The 21,865-nt window shown below is 34.6% G+C and overlaps 1 protein-coding gene and 1 pseudogene across 6 annotated transcripts in view; both read left to right on the plus strand.

The window, feature by feature from the left end:
- Positions 1-21,865, plus strand: part of LNPK (lunapark, ER junction formation factor) — a 77,945-nt gene that overhangs the window by 8,592 nt on the left and 47,488 nt on the right. For 5 of the 6 annotated variants that reach the window (XM_072811066.1, XM_072811068.1, XM_072811065.1 and 2 more), the window contains 2 exons: positions 697-884; positions 18,982-19,040. In XM_072811066.1, the coding sequence (XP_072667167.1) occupies positions 697-884; positions 18,982-19,040 (247 nt within the window). Of the gene's footprint in view, positions 1-696; positions 885-18,107; positions 18,206-18,981; positions 19,041-21,865 lie in introns of all 6 variants that reach the window. The other variant, XM_072811070.1, reaches the window with a different exon arrangement.
- On the plus strand, positions 6,214-10,565 carry LOC140624443 (coiled-coil domain-containing protein 138-like; annotated as a pseudogene).

The raw sequence follows: 21,865 nt of genomic DNA on the forward strand, positions 1-21,865 counted from the left end.
AAAATGGTTATTTCTTAGGAATACTGAGTGATGAATAGATTGAAAGAATCTAGTATGGTTATTGTTGCAATTTTTATTAATTCTTTTTATAGTCAGATTTAAAAAACGAATTAACTTATTTTTAGCCAGACTTTTTTTAGACCTTATACAGAGAGAATTATTTAGATTATTAAATACTATATATTGATGTCAATTTCATGCTTGATCTTTGCTAATTTGATAGTCGAAAAGGGTATCTTAAGTTTGCATTTATTTATTTATTTTTAAAGACTTTATTTTTATTTATTTGAGATAGAGAGAGAAAGAAGGAGAGACATCAGAAGCAGGGGGGAAAGTGCAGGGGGAGAAGCAGACTCCTCACTGAGCAGGGAGCTTGATGTGGGGCTCCATCCCAGGATCCTTGGGATCATGACCTGAGCCGAAGGCAGATGCTTAATGGACTGAGCCACTCAGGTGCCCTTTAATTTTGCATTTAAAAGACTGACTTGTCAGCATAGGCATTTTCATATGTTCTAACTTCATTTCTAATTTTTTTTCAAATTATGTTCTTTTTAAAATATTAAAGTATTATATTTAATTGACTTTTAAGAGTTCTTCCTATATAATCTATCATGTTAAAATTTTTTGTTGACATTTTGATTTCTTTATGAAATTTGAGATTCAATTAAATAATATAGAATAATTTTCTCTTAACAGGAAATTCAAGCATTGGAAGAATTTAGGGAAAAAAATCAGAGATTACAAAAATTATGGGTTGGAAGATTAATTCTCTACTCTTCAATTCTTTATCTGTTTACATGTTTAATTGTATACTTGTGGTATCTTCCTGATGAATTTACAGCAAGACTGGCCATGACACTTCCATTTTTTGCTTTCCCATTGATGTAAGTAAATTGTTCATTTAGTTGACCTTTCCTCTTTTTGGCCGGTTAAAATATAGTCAGTCTCTCTATATTGTGAAATAGTAATGTCTCAGATTGAGTAAATTTGCTTTTGCAAAGTTACTTCTTTAAAAAAGTAAACTAACTGTATTGAACCTTAATTTACAATTCAGCAGAGCTGAGGAATATCACTCAGTGACATTAGTAATAATGGCTCTATGTGGGAATCTTTTGTGATCCTCTAATAGATGATCACATTCCCCTAGGGATATAGGGCAAGGAGTAGGCATTTCAGATTGTGGGTAGTCGTAACTGAGGGAGGATTTGTAAAACAAACAAATAAAAAACCCAGCTGCCCCAATGATTCTGAATATGTTCCACTCATCCCATCTCTTTTCCCCCTCATTTTAATCACTGCTATAAAGCAATTGACCCTTATTATAGAGATATTTTATAATATAGCACTTTACTGAAGGTGTGTCATGATTGACAATTTTGAGAGACAATTTAATAAAAAAATTGGTTCATTCACTCTACAAACTTTTGTGGGTACATTCTGTAGATGTTGGATTTTGTAGATGTTGGAATATAATGGTGTATGGTATACAAAAATATAAAGTCTCTGTAGATTTTAGACTGTATATATTAAAATAAGTAATAAGTATGATGAATATTATCAAAGAGAAGTGTCAAATGCTATGGGAACATTTAACAGAGGCTCTGACACTATCTGTGGTGGAGGTGGGAGTCAGGGAAGAGTTTGTATTCATTTTCTGTTATTGTCACAAATTTAGCAGCTTAGAGCAAAACTCATGTTGTATCACAGTGTAGGTCAGAAGTCCAGGTGACTTGACTGGACTCTCTGCTTAAAGTCTAGCAGGCCTCAATCAAGGTAGCCATTCATCTGGACTGGGATCTTATCTGGTTTCTAGGGGGAGAATCTTTCAGGTTTAGTCAGGTCATTTGCTGATTGTGCTACATCTCTCTGACTTCTGATTCTGCCCTCAGCCCAGAGAAAGCTCTGCCTTTCAGGGTTTAACTGATTATATTAGACCCACCAAGATAATCCAGGATAATCTCCCTTGAATAAAGTCAGCCGAGTAATACTTAATTATATTTGCAGAGTCCCTTCATAGCAGTTCATAGATTACTGTTTGATTGTATTACCAGAGGATGGAAATCTTGGGGAAGAAGAGAGACAGCTTTAGAATTCTGCCTACCACAGCCTCCCTGAGGAAGTGACTTTGAATTTGAGACCCAAGGATGATTATGTGTTTTAAGAGTGGTGTGACGTGGTGGATAATCTTTTAGGCAGAAGGAACAGCATATATGAAGGCCCTGGGGGGAATAGAGCATGGTAGGTTTAAAAAATTGAAAGAAGGCCGAAGACTGATTTATAGGGAAAGTCTAGATAGTTAGGCATGGGGTATTCTTGTGGGCCTTATAATCCATGATAAGGATTTTAGGATTTAATCTAAGAGTAATGGGAAGCCACTGAAGATTTTTAAGAAGGAATATAATGTGATCATATTGTTATTTTGAGAATATTGAGGCTAGACCATGGAGAATAAATTAGAGGGGAGTAAGAGTGGATCTGAAGCAGCAAGTTAGAAGGTTGTTACAGTTGTCTAGGGGAAAAATGATTGGCGGTGATTTGCAATTTGGGTGGAGGTAGCAGAGTAGAAGAGAAGCAGATGGGCTGAATGAGGTGGATGTATTGAGATTTAGGAGACAGAACTGAGGTAATATGGAGATGCTCTTGGTGATTGGGTGGGTGTGAGGTGAGGGGGAATAGTTGTAACAAGGATAAAATTTAAGAGTATGGCTTGGGAAATTTGGTTGATGGTAGTCTCATTCATCTAAATAGGGAATCCCATGAGGAAGAGCAGGTTTGCTCACTAAGACTAAAATACCTGTGTTCTATCTAGAGAGAGCTGCCAAGTGGGATGGTTAAGTATGAGTATGAAGCTCAGGAGAGAAATTTGAATGGGAGATTTAAATTTAGGATTTGGCATTTTATAAATGTTAATCAGAACCAGCATCTGTTCATTCAGTAAATTTTGGGCATCTGCAATGTGTTAGGTACTGGGCTAGACCCTAGTGATTGAATGAGAAAGTAGTGACAAGATCTCTGCCTTCATGGAGCTTACATTCTGTTGGGACTAGACAGATAAAAGATGAGAGACCAATAAGCAAACAAGTGTAATGAAGAAAATAAACAGGGTGATGTGATAGAGAGGAACTGTCCTCTTTTGAGAAGGCAGTATTTGAGTTGAGAACTAATGTATGAGAAAGAACCAGCTTGGAAAGAGTTGGAATTTATGGAAGATTATTTTTATATATACAGTGTACAATAGCATATGTGTCTATAGAGAGATGTAGGAAAGGATTAACCTCAAAATATTAATGGAAATTCTCTTTGGTGGAATTTTTGTAGTTGTTTCTTTCCATTTTTTTTTTTTTTGTATTGTTTGAATTTTTTACCTTAGTGTGTTCTTCAAATCCTGAAAACAAAAACAAAAATCCAAGTGTTGAGAGGGAAGATCTCAGACAGGAAGAGAGAACAGAAAATAAAAGGACTGTGAGGTAGGAGAGATCATGACTTATTTAAGGTCAAAAAGATCATTATATATGGAATGTGTGATGTAGAGAGTGATAGGTGTGCTTGCACAATCAGATGGTATCTGGATCATGGGAAGTCATGGCTAAGGAGTTTGTGTTTCATTTTGGGTGAATTGGGAAGCTTGTAAAGGTTTTAGTGGAAGAATGTCATGATGAGATTTGTTTTATTTTTTTAAAGATTTACTTATTTATTACTGAGAGACACACACAGAAAGAGAGAGAGAGAGAGAGAGAGAGAGAGGGCACAGGCAGAGGGAGAAGCAGGCTCCATGCAGGGAGCCCAACGCAGGACTCGATCCCGGGTCTCCAGGATCAAGCCCTGGGCTGACAGGCGGCGCTAAACCGCTGAGCCACCGGGGCTGCCCTCACAATGAGATTTAAGTTAAGAGGATCACGTGTGTTGCCTGTGGAGATTGAGTAGAGGAGGACAAGAGTAGAAAACAGGGAGGTCAGCTAGGATGCTGTTATAGGAGTTTAAAGGTAAAGATGGATTGGGCATCCCAGTGGCAGTGGAGATGTATAGATAGATGACTTGGTAGTATTTCAGAAGTACAACTGAGGCAACTTGATGGGAGAAATTGGGAAGGTAAGGGAAAAGAATGAATTGGGTGCTATTTAGGTTTTTTGGTTTGACATTTGGCAGGTGTAGGATCTCTTTTTTTGGGACTGCTAGAGTAAAATAATTGTGTTTAGTCTTTAGTACAGGACATATTTTCCAATTGGAACTCCTGGAGATCATAAAATTTTAGCTTTGTATGTAGGTAAAAAGCAAAAAATCGAGTCCATGCGTATTACCAAATAAAATCTCTGTCATTTTCTTTCTCTTTTTGGAATGTTTTGGAATGTTCTTATCCGAGGTGTAGCAGATTTTATAATGCTGAGCTCCTTTCCCTTGTTCATTTCTGGTTTTTTATAAAAAGAGAGGAAATTTAGAAAGGGAATAAGTGTGATGTTTATTTGATTGAACATCTTTAAAAAACTTAAAGCTCACTTGACATCCATTTCTATATCAAAATTGATCTTTTGATTTTGAAAGATTTCTATCTAGTTACAAAAGAATGTCTGACCGGAAACTACTGTGCTAATTCTAATGGCTATTCAAAACTTGTGATCTATTGGATCTGCTATTATGCTGCAGACAACTTTGTTTTGGGGGGCAAATAAATCATATACTGATTGTTCTTAAAAGGAAAAACTTTAACTTCTTTAAAAATTTTGTTATTTTTTTCAGTTTGATCTTTCTCTTATTTTGAGTATGAGACTGTAGTATCCTCACTGTCCTGCCTCTTCTGCATCACCTGCATCCAGTATTTCTTGGTTTGTTAAGCTTCAGAGCCATTTCTCACTTTGTCTCACTCACATTTGTGACCTGGTTCTTGACTGCCGCTGCTTCTATTTCACTGAGCTCTCCACTTTTGGAAGCATAGACCAGTTATCAAACAAAGAATAGAATTGTCCTTCTGATTGATGACAATCAAAAAAGCATGAAATAAAATACAACAACGTGAAAGTGGATGTTGTGGTATGTAGAAGGAAGACTTACCGCAGGACATTTTCTTTTGTGTAAACTATTGCCTTAGTTTATTCCTGGACTTTTTTCCTTTGGAAACAAAAATTTTAAGGTCTGGACCAGGGTTTACTTAAAGAAATGGAAGCAGAAAGAACAATAAAATGTATTGTTTTTACTTATCACTGTCTACACTGATTATAAAGCTTAGAAATCTACCTGATAACTGCAAAAAGTGACTGTTATCTCTGCATTCCAAGTTTCCCAAATGCTTTTACTGGACAGAGAGGTCATGGAATCGGGACTGAGCATATACTACATAATCATAACTATCTTAAAATGATCTTTAATGATAGAATATCAATACCCTGTATAAGATGCTTTGATATTTTATTATATCTTTTCATGATGTAATATGGAGAAAGTTGGTATGATTCCAACCTATTATTTTTCTGCCTTTCAAATTCAATAATAAATTTATATCGCTGATTTTTCAACTATTACTGAAACAAATTATCTAAATGCTGAACTTATTTCATAGGAGTCATTAAGCCTATGTTCCATGGTGAAGGAAGGTTTGGATTATAGTTTAAAATTTGTATGTCTTGATTATGCTGTCAAGTATGCATTACCTTGGGAATAGGTTCATTTTCTGAGAGTGAACAACCATTAAGCTTTGTCTCTACCCTTAACTAACTCTGCAAGCAATCTTAGACTTCTATTCCTGGGTACTTTATTCTTACAGATGATAACTTTCTAGAAATTTCATTCTCTAGAAGATCATTTCAAAGGCTTATTAGTGTAAGACATTGACCTTCCCAGAGTACTTAATTAACCATATTTTCCTTCTGGGTTTCTTTTCTTTTTTTTTTTTAATTCCTGTTAAAATGGGGTTAGGGAGGGGGAAAAGTTAAGCAAAGAAACTGAGGAAGTTTGTCACCCAATTTTTTAATGTTTGTTTGTTTTCCTACTTAAATTGAAAGCCATTTGAGGATAGGGCTTTGATCTTACACAGTTTTAAAAGCCTTCTTCCCACTCCCCCACCTCCCAACTAACTGGTAAAAGATATTTCTTAGTCCACCTAGAAGAGTTGAAAAGCATACTTTGTAACCTTTTGAGGAAAGTTAAACATTTCTTTCATGGCACTCTGAATAAGAATACAAAGTATCTCTCATCAACTATAGTTGGCTCTTAAAGGAGAAGATGTCTGAATATCTCTTGGTATTTACTCAAGGAGAATATTTACTAAGAGGTTTTGGTAGGTAAGAAATCATTTTGCAGGCATCCTTTTTGCAATGTTTATAGGTATTTGAATAATCATAGTTATTCGATTTATAGAATTCTGTACTTAAAGAATGATGTACTGAGACATAATTAAGAGATAGATCCTATTCTTGGTTGGGAAAATTTGGTATTGTTATGAGCTCAGTTCTCCCCAAATTAACATAAAAATGTGTGGTCACAATAAGAATACCAACAGTACTTTAAAGATTTTGGCACAGTTATCCTGTACTTAAAAAAAGGGGGGTGGAGGATCCCTGGGCGGTGCAGCGGTTTAGCGCCTGCCTTTGGCCCAGGGCGCGATCCTGGAGACCCGGGATCGAATCCCACATCGGGCTCCCGGTGCATGGAGCCTGCTTCTCCCTCTGCCTGTGTCTCTGCCTCCCTCTCTCTCTCTGTGTGACTATCATAAATAAATAAAAAATTTTAAAAAAAGGGGGTGGATTTATTTATTTATTTGAGAGAAAAGCGGGGAAGGGACAGAGGGAGAAGGGAGAGAGAAAGAGAATCTCAAGCAGACTCCCTGTTGAGCATGGAGTCCGACTTGGGGCTTGATCTCAGGACCCTGAGATCCTGACTTGAGTTGAAATCAAGAGTCGGACACTCAACTGACTGAGCCACCCAGGTGCCCCTCCATACGTTTTAATGGAAAAGTAAACACATAAGAATAGTCCTGAAAATTCTAAAAAAGGAGAGGGATGAGAAGCAGAGGTCTGTCAGGCATCTGACATCTGGCTTTCAGACTAATAACAGTGATTTATTATAAGTAAATGCATTATAAAACTCCATTAATTAAAAGTTTGGCACAGTGTGTAACTAGTATATGAATTTAAGTTTGACACAAACCAAGAAGGACACAAGAATCCAGAAATAAATCCTAAAAGGAATTTTTATATATGATATGGTATGATATGTATGGTTTTTATTTATGATGACATTTCAAATCATTGGGGGAAAGTGGTGTTGAGTTATATATATAAAAAAATTAAAAGTCCATTCAATTAAAAAAAAAAGTTTGATTCCTGCTTTATTCCTTATACCAAAGTAAATCACTGTTATTAGTTTGTCTGAATGTGAAGGTAATTCTCACTAAAGCCTTTGATAGTTAAATAAACTGACAAAGTAATCAACGTAGTTATTTGGTACATCTTTTCATTTTTAGCTTTATATATTGCTAAATCTCATCGAAAAACAATAAATTGGGTAGGGTTATGAGGTTGTTGGAAAGACAGCACTTAAGTTTGGCAGAAAATGTTTCATACATGAAGGTTGGTGAAAAACCTTCAGGTTTGGTTGGAAGTTTATGGAGTGTTAATCCTTTAGTTAAAAGTGATGAAGGTTTGATTATATTGATTGAGTTTTAGATATTCTGCTATATTTTAACTTTTAGCATTTTTTAATTTTAGTACAGTAAAACACCAAATATTAGGGTTTTAAAATATTTACCATAATTAAAATGTGATTCTGTTATATTGAGGTTCCAAGTATTTCCTCTTTGTATACCTTTAGAATTTTATGGTGCAAGTCACTAAATTATATTTAACAGAAATTCATAGTGTACTACTGTTTCGAATAGTATCAGTTTCATTCAGAAAAGAACAGCTGGGATGATTTGATGAATTAGGTTAAGAGAGGGTTTTTAGTATGTTTTAGAACTGATTGCATATTTGAATTTATTGATTTTCCATACAATTTTGTATTCAACTGCAAGAATTATCTTGTTTTTAATAAATTTTTCGGTTGATTTTTTTGAGTTTACAAGTATTGGGGCACCTGGGTGGCTCAGTGGTTAAGTGTCTGCCTTTGGCTGAGGTCATGATCTCAAGGTCTTGGGATCAAGCCCAGGCTCCCTGCTCAAAAGAGTTTCTCCCACTCCCACTGCTCTTCCCTCTCTCTCTCTTGCTCATTTTGCTCTCTCAAATAAAAGTCTTTAAAAAAAATTTAAAGTATTTTTAAAGTATTCAGACATCATTTGTGAACAGCAATAATTTTACCACCTCCTTACATACTTTTTGTCTGATTTTTTTTTTCTTTTGGCTAATTATATAGGCTAATACTTTCAGGACAATGTTAAGTTATTAGAGAAAATAGTGGACATTCTGGACTTGTTCCTTGGGAATACTTCTAATATTTCCCTATTGAACATTTTTTGACTTTTGGATCAGAACATTTTATCATGTTAAGGAATTTTCCATTCACGTTTAGTTTTCTTTTAAGCCAAGAAAGATTGTTGAATTTTGTTAAATACTGTTTCATTATCTATGGAAATAGCCATTTGAGTTTTTCATCTTATATCCCTTAATATGGATTATATTAAGTTTTGTTTTTTTTTTTAATTTTTATTTATGATAGTCATACAGAGAGAGAGAGAGAGAGAGAGGCAGAGACACAGGCAGAGGGAGAAGCAGGCTCCATGCACCGGGAGCCCAATGTGGGATTCGATCCCGGGTCTCCAGGATTGTGCCCTGGGCCAAAGGCAGGTGCTAAACCGCTGCGCCACCCAGGGATCCCTATATTAAGTTTTGAATTCAAAGATTGAAATCCTGAATTCCAGGAAAAATTCTAATTTCATAGTTGTAATCATTTTATAAAAACATCTAAAAGCTTGTCTTTATTTTCTAATGCTCTAGAATACATTAAATAGAACTGTCATCTGTCCTTAATAAGTTTGGTAGTATTCTGTTGGATATCTTCTGAACATGGTGCTATTTTTGGAGGGAGCTCTTAACTTTTTAAATTCAATAGTAGTTAATCTTTTTGGTTTTCTGTCTGTTCCAAGGGTAGTTTTGTTAAAAACTATATATATATATATAAAATATTATATATATAAAATATATTGTTTATCTTTAAGACATATTTATATTTATGTAAATTATATATAAAACTATAAAATTTTATATATATAATTCTGCAATTTAAAAGATCTATTTATTTTGTGTGTGTGTGTGTGTGTGTGAGAGAGAGAGAGAGAGAGAGAGAGAGAGGGAGCATGAGCAGGAGGGGGAGAGGGAGAATCTCAAACAGACTCCACACTGTGCCTGAAGCCTGATGTGGGGCTCATCCCACAACCCTGAGTTCATGAGCTTGAGATCATGACTGGAGCAGAAACCAAGAGTTGGACTGTCAATGGATTGCACCACTGAGAGGCCCACTCATTCTACAGTTTTAAAAATGAAGTAAGTGAAGAAAAGAAGAAGATGGAGATTCAGACTAAGAGAATTCAAGCTCCTTTAGATAATTTACAGAGGAAGTATGAGTTTTACAGAGATTGAAAGGAAGTTCACATGTTGCCAATGAAGTAAAAAGTTTAAAATAAGAAAAAAGTACCAGTCTCAGAAACTCACAAGGCACTATTTAATGCACAAGTTTATGAACTTTTAATTGTTTTCATTGACTGGATTTCAGATTACCTTAGTAAAATAAAAAGTAAAGAATCTGGAATGGACAATGGAAAGCTGCTACTCAACTTTGCGTGAAATGGAAATGATATTCAGAAGTGTATAAAGCTTTTGCCTGTGATAACAGAGCAGCTACAGTGCATGCTATTTGTGAATACCAAACTTCGTGAGCCTTTTGTAAAATTTATATATTGGTCTCTAAGCTAGATGCAGGAACATAGCATTCGACCATGACATAACATTGAGGAGACTGGTAAACACATATTCAGAGGAGTAGTGACTAAGGGAATTCAGGATTCTTTACAACATTCAGTGGAAAACAGCTGCTTTCTTTAAGAGCTTCAATTTACCACTGAGGTTTTTATAAACTATATTTGTTCTCAAAATGGTTACTCAGGCTGACTACGTGCTCAGGCATTTGATTGTCTTTGGACTTGAAGACAGATGAAGGAAAAGTCTTGTTTTTGGACTGTCAAGCTGTCCCAGTAATACTAAATCATCTAAGAATATCCAGTAAAGGACTCCTCTCTACTGTCATTGATAGTTTGCTTCAGATGACAGTGGAATCTAAATCCTTGCAAGCCGTTCCTGGAAGCCTATAGCAACACTTTATTTTTTTGTACTTGCTCTGTGCTGCTTCAAACCCCTAAGCTTGATTTTAAGATACTAAAAAAGCTCAGTATCATTCTGCAAGAAGCTTTCCAAAATCAAGAGTAATAAGAAGCTCTTTGAACTTTTTACTATTCATCTGATGCTTCAAAAATTATAAAGGACAATACATCTAAAACTTGCTTTTCTCTGTATTAACCTAAATTCAACTCTGTTCAATTTGGGTTTGACAAAATGCAACTCCTTGGCCTCCAATGCAAGCGATTAAGCTACCTTGTTATTTTATTTTATTTTATTTTATTTTATTTTATTTTATTTTATTTTATTTTATTTTATTTTATTATTTTTATTTATTTTTAAATTTTTATTTATGATAGTCACACACAGAGAGAGAGAGAGAGGCAGAGACATAGGCAGAGGGAGAAGCAGACCCCATGCACCGGGAGACCGACGTGGGATTCGATCCCGGGTCTCCAGGATCGTGCCCTGGGCCAAAGGCAGGCGCCAAACCGCTGCGCCACCCAGGAATCCCTAGCTTGTTATTTTAGATATATTATGTATGTGTTGCTTATTTGTAAGAGTGTAAAAATTAGCAAACTAAAAGTCCACCAAGTAATCAGTAGCATCATTTATCATGAAAAGTAGAATTCTTTAAAACTTTTGAAATGAAGTCTATAAGAAGCTATGGAATTTTTGGATTGTTTCAGTTCAACTAAGTACATTAGAACTACTAATGTACAAAATGGAATTTCCAGAATTAATGACCCTGGGTTACTTTTTATATGAGTGTTTTAGGAAGATTTTAAAAATTATGTGATTATTTGGAATAAAGTTGGTGTTTGTGTGGGGAAAAAATGTATTTCTGTAGAGTGTTTAATAGTTGTAGTCATCACTACATCAGTCTTACTGATTTAAAAAAGATTTTTTTCGTGGGGCACCTGGGTGGCTCAGTTAGGCTTCTGACTCTTGATCTCATCTCCGGTCTTGTTCTCAGGGCCATGAGTACAGGCCTTACATTGGGCTCCATGCTGGGTGTGGAGACTACTTAAAAAAAAAACAAAACTTTTTTTGTATCTATGATTATTGTTTTGTATATTCCTTATTCTTATTTTATATATTGTACATCTCTTTTGTGATTGTTTTTATTAGTTGTTTATATATCTTTTCTCTCAAAGAACCAGCTTTTAAAAAACTACTTTTTTTTTTTTCATCTTAGGCTTATTTTTATTTTATTCCTGAAACTTAAATTGGATACTTAATATATTTTTCATTCTTTTTTATTAACACAGTACACTGTATGTGTATTTGAGGTCATGCTATATTCTGATCACTGCTTAATTTTATTCCACAGGTCTTGATATGTAGTGACTTACTTTGGTTATTTTCTAGATATCATGTCTTTTTTTTTTTTTTTTAATTTAGTGTTTGTAATTTAAGCATTATTTCCAGGTGACAAATGTGTGTTTGCATGTTTGGTTTCTGGTTTAGTTACTGTTTCTAGTTTTGTTGTATTGCTTTTATAGCATATTGCTTAAAAGTATTTCTATTACTTTGAATTTATTGAGTTTTTTTTTTTTTTGGTGCTGTGCTATTTGGTTAGTTGTTGCCTTTCACAAACACTTGAAGTTGTTTGTTTTTTTTTTTTTGGTACATAGAATTTAATATCAATGAAAACTACTTTATTATGTTATATAGTTCTTCTGTATCCTAGTAATATATTTCAACTTCTCTGCTTTATGAATGTTTCTTTAAAAGAAACCCTTTTATTTTGAGATATAGATTCATGTGAAGTTGCAGAAAAAACACAAAAAATGTTCAAGCAGATCTCATGCATTCTTTACCTAGCTTTCCCCAGTGGTAACATCTTGCATAAAGTACAGTAAAATATCACAATTAGGAAACTGACATGCATTGGGCTCCATGCTGGGTGTGGAGACTCAATTCACAGAGTCTGTCAGATTTTACCAGTTTTACCTGCACTTTTGTGTGTGTGCTTTATATTTCCATGTAATTTTATCATATGTGTAGCTTCATGTCACTATCCCATAATTCAGATTCAGGACTGTTCTAAAACCACAAGACTTGGAGTTCCTTGGCTGGCTTGGTTGGTGGAGCATGTGGCTCTTGATCTCAGGGTCATGAGTTCAAGCCCCACATTGGGTGTAGAGATTACTTAAGTTAAATAAATAAAATAAACCACCAGGCTCCTTCTTGCCATCCCTTTGTAGTCATACCAACTCTCTTCCACCTACTCCATTCTTAACCCTTCCACCCACTAATCTGTTTTATATCTCTATAATTTTATTATTTCAAGAATTATAAAATGAGATCACATAGCATATAACCTTTTGAAACTGGGTTTTTTCATTTACCATAATCTTGAGATCCTTTCAAGATGTTAAGTGTATTAATAGTTTCTTTGTGTTGTTGGGTAGTATTCCATGGTAATGACATACTTCAGTTTGTTTAACCGTACACTTGTTGAAGGACATTTGGATAGTTTCCAGTTTTTGGCTATTACAAATAAGACTTCAATAAGTCAATCGGAGAAGGACAAACATTATATGGTCTCATTCATTTGGGGAATATAAAAAATAGTGAAAGGGAATAAAGTGGAAAGGAGAAAAAATGAGTGGGAAATATCAGAAAGGGAAACAGAACATGAGAGACTCCTAACTCTGGGAAACGAACAAGGGGTGGTAGAAAGGGAGGTGGGCGGGGGGAGGGGGTGACTGGGTGACGGGCACTGTGGGGGGCACTTGATGGGATGAGCACTGGGTGTTATTCTATATGTTGGCAAATTGAACACCAATAAAAAATAAATTAAAAACAAAACAAAAAACAAGTAAGACTTCAATGAACATTTATATATAGGCATTTGTCTGAACATAAGTTTTTATTTCTTTGGGAGTATATCCCTAAGAATGTAATTTCTAAGGCATATGGTAAGTACATGTTTAGTTTTTAAAGAAACTGCTAAACATTTTTTCAGGGTAGATGTACCATTTTGCATTTCTACTGGTTGCATATAAATGTGCCCTTGCCAGCATTTGGTATTTTGCTATTTCCTGTTTTGATTATTCTGATAGATATGTAGTGATATTTCATTGTGGTTTTAATTTACATTTCCCTAAGGGCTAATGATATTGAACTTTTTTTCATGTGTTTATTTGCCATTTATATCTCCTCTTCTGTGAAATGTCTGTTCATGTCTCCTAATTTTCTAATTGGATTTTTTACTCTTTTTGCTGTTGAGCTCTGAGAGTTCTTTTTATATTGTAGATACAAGTTATTTACTGGGCATGTGGTTTGCAAATATTTTTTCCCAGTCTGTAGTTTGTCTTTTATTCTCTTAATAGGGCTTTTGCAGAACAAAATTTATTTTTCCTTTTATGGATTGTGCTTTTATTGTCAAGGTTCTCTAACTATAGGTTCTAAAGATTATCTTCTTTCGCTTTTTTCTATGCTTTTTTTTTCTTCCAACATTTTTAAATTCATGAGCCATTTTGAGTTAATTTGTATATAAGGTGTGAGGTTCATGTTGAGATTCATTTATTTTTTTCTTTCCTTCATTTTGTCCATGGATGCTCAGTAGCTCTAACACCATTTGTTGGAAAGGAACTGCATCATTTTTAACACTATGAAATGACTTTCTTTTTCTAGTTTAAAACTTTCTTGGTGGTGGTGGGGGGTGTCTTGATTTCAACCTTGTGGGCTATTAAGATAACCTTGTTTTGTGAGTATTTACCTAGTATACTTTTGCCCATGGTTTTATTTTCTTCAACTTTGAAACACTCTTATTTTATTTTATTTTATTTTATTTTATTTTATTTTGAAAAACTCTTATTTTATTTTTTATTTTATTTTTTTGAAAAACTCTTATTTTAGATGTTAGTTTATATTATAGAGTTGGGTTTTGTTTTTATGATCCAGTCTGAAAGTTTTTTGCTCTGGTTAGTTTAGTCACTTACATTTATTGAGAGGAAAGACATTGGTCTAGTTTTTGGAACATAATTTTGTATTTTGCTTTTTTTGTTTTAACTTAAAAATATAGATTTCTCTAGCTATGTGGTATTTTACTTTACTTTTGCCTGTTTTTTTGTAGGAGATTTGTGTGAGTATCAGGGCATATATTCCCACATTCCAGGCTATCTAGAATTTTCCTTATGATCCAGGATTGAATGTGCTAATTTGTTAGCTTTTATCTTTCCCCAGCCAATAGGGTTAGGCAACTGTGTGTTTTTTCCTAATACAAAACCTCTTTTCTCTCCTGCTGCCATAAAAACAATGTTCTTTGTAAACGGTATTTCCGAATGGTTTCTCTTTAAGCTCTGCCTTTTCTGTTTCATCGTTGGAACCAAATTGAGGAGTTTCTGCCTATAGCATGTGTGTCTTATTCTTGTTACAAACAGGGGCTTTAGGCTTTACACTTTGAGAAGTTTGTCTTGCTACCCCTTTGTGAGATAAATAGATTTCCTTCTGTGTTTGCACTTTTGATCTTCATGATCTCCATTACTTTTGGGAGTCTGCCCACACGTTTTGAGAGTTGGGTTTTAGCTATATCTTATTTTATACCAGGACAGGAATTTTTATTTTTCTTCTCCTTGTTGTTTGGAATATTTCTAAGAAGAGAAGAGGAAATGGAAATTAGGCAGCTATTGTCAAAATAGGAGTCAGTAATAGTATCTTTAATATCTTCACAAAACATGTTGCTCTATTTTCATAAATTATATTTATTAGGAGAGCAAAAACCTTCATTGGAATAACTAGAACTAGATTTATTTTCTCCCTAAATTTTGTTTTAAAAATACGAAAGAATTTCAGTTAATTTGGTCCTAAAGATTAACTATATATGTTCTGTCTCTTCAAGTCTTGAAGGAAATGTGTATTTTATGATAGCTCATTTTCTCCAGCAGTAGTTCTGATAAAAACCAAAAGAAGAACTTCTTGTCCACAAAGGGGGATTTCTGTGCTTTATTTTGGAGTAAGGGAGTATATTTCAATATTCTGCTTTTGTTTTCCTTCCCTTTGGAGGCGTGTTCTAGTGAGTTGCTATGACAGGTCAAAGAGCTTGCTGCCTGTGTTCTTTTCTTGGATTTTGATGAATTCTTGTCTCACATTTATGTCTTTCATTCATTTTGAGTTTATCTTTGTGTATGGTGTAAGAAAGTGGTCCAGTTTCATTCTTCCACATGTGTTTGTCCAATTTTTCCAACACCATTTGTTGAAGAGACTGTCTTTTTTTCCATTGGATATTCTTCCCTGCTTTGTCAAAGATTAGTTTACCATAGAGTCCATTTCTGGATTGTCTATTCTGTTCCGTTGATCCATGTGTCTGTTTTTGTGCCAGTACCATATTGTCTTGTTGATTACAGCTTTATAATACAGCTTGAAGTCCAGAATTGTGATGCCTCCCACTTTGGTTTTTTTCAACATTCCTTTGGGATCTTTCCTGGTTCCATACAAATTTAAGGATAGTTTGTTCCAACTCTGTGAGAAATGCTGCTGCTATTTTGATAGGGATTGCATTGAATGTGTAGATTGCTTTGGGTAGTATAGACATTTCAATAATATTTGTTCTCCCAATCCATGAGCATGGAGTGTTTTCCCATTTCTTGGTGTTTTCCTCAGTTTCTTTCATAAGTGTTCTCTAGTTTTCAGAGTATAGATCCTCTACCTCTCTGGTTAGGTTCGTTCCTAAGTATCTTAGGGGTTTTGGTGCAATTATAAATGGGATCGATTCCTTAATTTCTCTTTCTTCTGCTTCATTGTTAGTGTATAGAAATGCACCTGACCTCTGTAAATTGATTTAATATTCTGCAGCTTTGCTGAATTCCTGTATCAGTTTTAGCAATTTTTGAGTAGAGTCTTTTGGGCTTTCTTTCTTTCTTTCTTTCTTTCTTTCTTTCTTTCTTTCTTTCTTTCATTCATTCATTCATTAATTTATTTGAGATGGAGAGAAAGAGCAAGTGTGTGTGTTGAGGCAGGAGGAGGGTTAGAGGGAGAGGGAGAAGCAGACTCTGCTGAGCAGGGAGCCCAATGCAGGGCTCGATCCAAGGACCCTGAGATCATGACCTGAGCCAAATGCAGATGCATAACCAACTGAGCCACCCAGTCTGTTGGGTTTTCCAGAGTATCATGTCGTCTGTGAAGAGTAAGTTTGACTTGATTTCTTCTTCTTCTTCTTTATTTTTTCTTAAGATTTTAGTTATTTATTTGACAGAGAGAGAGTACAAGCAGGAGGAGCAGCAGAGGGAGAGGGAGAAGTAGGACCCTGGGATCATGACCTGATCCGAAGGCAGCTGCTTAACTAACTGAACTACGCAATCTCCCCATAAAGTTGACTTCTTCTTTGCTGATTTGGATGCCTTTTATTGATTTTTGTTGTATGATTGCTGAGGCTAGGACTTCAAGTGCTATGTTAAACAACGGTGGTAAGAGTGGACATCCCTGCCATTTTCCTAACCTTAGAAGAAAAGCTCTCAGTTTTTCCCTGTTGAGGATGATGCTTGCTGTGGGTCTTTCATATATGGCTTTTATGATACTGAGGTATGTGCCCTCCATTGCTACACATGGAGAGGTTGTTTTTGTTGTTGTTTTTGTTTTTTGTTTTTGTTTTATCAAGAAAAGATGCTGTATTTTGTCAGCGTCTGTTAGAGGAACATCTAGTGGTCCTTTCTTTTATTAATGTGTATCACATTGATTTGAGTATGTTGAACCACCCCTGTAGCCCAGGAATAAATCCCACTTGGTTGTGGTGAATAATTTTTTTAATGTACTGTTGGATCCTGTTAGCTAGTATCTTGGTGATAATTTTTGTATTCATGTTCATCAGGGATATTGATCTGTAATTCTCTTTTTTAGTGGGGTCTGTGTCTGGTTTTGAGATTAAGGTAATACTGGCTTCATAGAATGAGTTTGGAAGTTTTCCTTCCATTTCTATTTTTTTGGAACGGTTTCAGAAGAATAGACATTAATTCTTCTTTAAATGTTTGGTAGAATTCCCCTGGGAAGACATCTGACCCTGAACTCCTATTTGTTTTTTTTTTTTTTTTTTTTAAACTAATTCAGTTTCTGTGCTGGTTATGGATCTGTTCAAGTTTTCTATTTCTTCCTGTTTCAGTTTTGGTAGTTCATATGTTTCTAGGAATTTATCCATTTCTTCCAGATTGCCTAATTTGTTGGCATATAATTGCTCATAATACTCTCTTATAATTGTGTTTCTTGAGTGTTGGTTGTAATCTCTCCTCTTTCATTCATGATTTTATTTATTTGGGTCCTTTCTCTTTTCTATTTGGTAAGTCTGGCCAGGGCTTTATTGATCTTATTAATTCTTTCAAAGAACCAGCTCAGTTTCAGTCAGAACCAGGCCAGTTCATTGATCTCTTCTACTGTTTTTTTGATTTCTGTATCATCGATTTTTACTCTAATCTTTATTATTTCTCTTTTCCTGCTGGATTTAGGCTTTATTTGCTGTTCTTTTTCTAGTTCCTTTAAGTGTAAGGTTAGGTTGTGAATTTGAGACTTTTCTTGCTTCTTGAGGAAAGCCTGTATTGCTATGTACTTTCCTCTTAGGACCACTTTTGCTGTATCCCAAAGGTTTTGAACTGTTGTATTTTCATTTTCATTTGCTGCCATGTATTTTTTTTAATTCTTCTTTAATTTCCTGGTGTACTTGTTCATTCTTCAGTAGGATATTCTTTAACTTCCATATATTTGTGGTCCTTCCAGTTTTTTTCTTGTGGTTCATGTATTATAGCAGTGTGGTCTGAAAATATGCATGATATGATCTCAATCTTTTTGTACTAGTTGAGACCTGGTTTGTGAACCAGTATGTTACCTGTTTGGAGAATATTCCATGTGCACTTGAGATGCAGCACAAGAAAATATTTGGAAGGACCACAAAGGTACCCTTGCAATGTATTTCTTTTATAAAATTATGAATAATGTTTGTATATGTATTCTGCTATGTTCTTTGAAGAAAACTATTGTGCTGTATTTACATTGAATTTGAGAGATGACCTTGACAAGTTTGTGATTAGGATCATTCTTTGATTTACTTTTAATATCATTTCATGTCTTACTAATGTAAGGCCCAAAGAATTCTCATAAAATCTTTGAACGGAAGTGTTTAGCTAAGTTTACTTGTAAAGTACTTCCTTGAAGGTAAGTTTTTTTCTCTTCTAGATAGCTTATTCTGTTTAGTAGAGAGGATCCTTCCAGTGTTAAATAATAGGGAAGTAATAGCAGCTTATATTTGCACAATGTGCTGGATTTGTGAAATGTGCTTTTCTCTCAATGCATGGGAATAGACAAATTTTTGGAGTTGATGCTTACTTAGTAAGAAGGGATTCTATAATTTTTGGGCGGGCTGGTTTATAGACCCCTTTCAGAGTGATAAACACAGTGCTCTTTCCAGAGAAATGCACTTATACACAGAAAGGTAATTTCATAATTCTGGGGAACCCTCAGAAGGTCCATGTGTTTTATCTTGAGAACTCTTGAAAGCAGAGGTAGACCTCTGATAGTCTCAAATACAGAAATACTTTCTGATTTTCAAAATATAAAGGGAAGCAATGTACTGAACTCTAACTGGAAATGTATATTTGTTTTCATTTTATATGGCTTTTAATTCACTTACCCTAATGTTGGTTTTTGTTTCTGAATTTTGCTTCCTCTGTAGCATCTGGAGCATAAGAACAGTGCTTATTTTCTTCTTTTCCAAGAGAACAGAAAGAAATAGTAAGTTTAATTTCTAAGTTTTTATAAATACATTTTAAAAAACACCTTCTTATAGTACATTGGTTTGTAACTGAATGGCAGGTTGTGAAATGGTGTATTGAAATGACAATCTTGTAAATACTAAAGGGATTCTATTTACATTTGTGTTATGTTCATCTTGTTTATTCAGAATTTTTTTATACAAAATAGTTCCTTTCATTAATTGATCTTTTAAATTGAGAGAAATTATTTATTAATCTTCACACAAAACTTATGTTATTATAGAGTAGACATCTTTTAATTTGTTAATTAATTGCACCATTCTCTTTAACCTCACAGTTCCTAGGCTTTTGTTTTTATGAAAATATGCAAATTATGATGTTTCCTTCTGTATCTTGTGTACAGATTTTAAAGATTTTCAGGTATAAAAGTATGAGTTATAATTAAGCAAATATATGTGAATTTCATCATAAACGAACTTTGAATGTGACTTCTTTTTTTTGTTTTAACTTTTCATTGTCAAAAACTTCACATACAAAATTATATACACAAAAGGAAAGTGAATAGTATAAGTGCTCATATACTTATCACACAATGTAAATAACTATCAGCTCATGGTCAGCCTTGTTTAATTTTTATCCCCACCCTCTTATCTACATACTATATTTTTTTAAGTATATCCCAGTTATATCTATCCATGAAAGGCCTTTAAGAAAATACATTATACAATGATTATCATTAACGTAAAGTAATATATTATCATATCATATCATACCTAATATCATAAAATATTAAATATATTTTGTTTGTTTGATTCAAATCCAAGTAAGGTTCATATATGACTTTCAAATTGCCCCCCTTACTTATGACTTCTCTTTAACCCAGTGTATGTTCATGGGTTAGCCCAGCGACCATTCCTTGCAGATACTCTTGACACCTTTGCCCCATTTTCCCATTCTATTTGGCAGAAACTGTACCTTATTTAAATACAATTATATTCTTAATCTATGACTGCAAAACTCTTCTGGTTAAAAACTTTTATAAGCTTGGTCTATCCCTGCATCAGAAAAGCTAAATTTCTTTCAAAAGAAATCATAGAAAGCATACTGACTAGACTTATTTTATTTTTAAAAAAGATTATTTATTTATTTATATAAGAGAGAGAGCAAGGAGGAGGGGAGAAGCAGAGGAAGGGGGAGAAGCATGGAGGCTGGATCCCAGGACCCCGGGTTCATCACCTGAGCCAAAGGCAGATGCTTAACTGGCCGAGCCACCCAGGTGTCCCTGACCAGACTTATTTTAAATCTATGATAGTAAATATTAAATGTATACTCTGTACTACTACATGGTCCTATTTCATAGTTCCCTAGAAAATTCACTTTTTTCTCTTTGAGAGTATTTCTTGATATTGTATTTCTCTTCAGATCACTAATACCTGCCTTCCTGCAAATAAACAAAAACCAAACCAAAATAAAACCAACCAATGAGTCAACTAAATAAAAATTCAAAATTCACAAACAAACAAAACCCACAAAAATCTACCTGGCAACTCATGGAGAAAATAGATGTAAATAGATGAGAGCTACCGCCACCACCAAATATATCCAGTTAGCTCCATCTGATACTCAGTATGTTAGCATCCTTCAGTGGTAGTCTGGAAGACTGAACTTGATGCCATCTATGGCTAAGCTCTCCATTTATGCTTTGGATTCTGGATACTCTGGCCATCTCAAGGACTTTGTTCTTGCAGTTATCTCTTCCTGCAATTACCTTCTTTTGTGTTATCTCTTTCTCTTGGGTTGTCTCTATTGGTGTATAATCTCACTTCCACATAGTTGTGGGGGGAAGGGTGGGCAGGACTCGATTTTTACTTCATATTCCCTTTAATCTACTATGCATTTCTCTCTCCCCTTCAAAGTCCTATCATCTCTACCTCCACAATTATCTTGCATCTGACCACTTCTAATATGCTTTACTACTACTACTTTGTAATTCAGGTCATTGTCCATCTCCTACCTGTAATAGGAATGACTTCCAAACCAGTCTATTTTTAAGGTATAAAATAGTTGTTGTATCTTTCCTGCTTCAAATTTTTATTTTTATTATTTTTTTTAAGATTTTATTTATTTACTCATGAGAGACACAGAGAGAGAGAGGCAGAGACAGGGAGAGGGAGAAGCAGGCTCCATGCAGGGAGCCCAATGTGGGACTTGATCCCAGGTTTCCTGGATCACACCCTGGGCTTAAGGCAGCGCTAAACCACTGAGCCACCTGGGCTGCCCATTGCTTCAAATTTTGTAATGGTTTCCCGTGACAGCCAGAGTAAATCTGAATTCTTTACTCCTACTTTCTGGCGTATGCCTATTCTCTAACTTCATCTCTTTCTACTCTTCGTCTTTCACTTATGCTCCACCACACTGGCTATCTTTTTGTCCTACAGACAAATTTTAATTCTCTGAACCTCAGTTTCCTAATTTGCAAAGTGGAAACATGTATTATCATCATCATCATACACATGAAATATTTGTTTTAGAAGGATTATTATGAGTACTAAGTGAAACTATGCCAACGTATATAAAAATTGCGAAGTGTTAACACACGAGGGCTGATGGTACTGATTTTTCTTTTCTATTCCTTATTCTTTTTTATTTTTCTTATCTTTTTAATTTGTCTTGTTTTAATGGATTAGGACTCAGTATAATAGTGAGTTGAAGTGGAAATAGCAGATTCTTTGTCTAGTTTCTAATTCTCAGTGGAAAAGCTTTTATTTTTTTACCATAAAGTATGATATTTGCTGTGCTTTTAAAAAATATTGGTACTTACTATCATATTAAGGAAATTAAGCT

The sequence above is a fragment of the Canis lupus genome, chromosome 34, assembly GCF_048164855.1.
Source record: "Canis lupus baileyi chromosome 34, mCanLup2.hap1, whole genome shotgun sequence".
Classification (NCBI taxonomy): domain Eukaryota; kingdom Metazoa; phylum Chordata; class Mammalia; order Carnivora; family Canidae; genus Canis; species Canis lupus.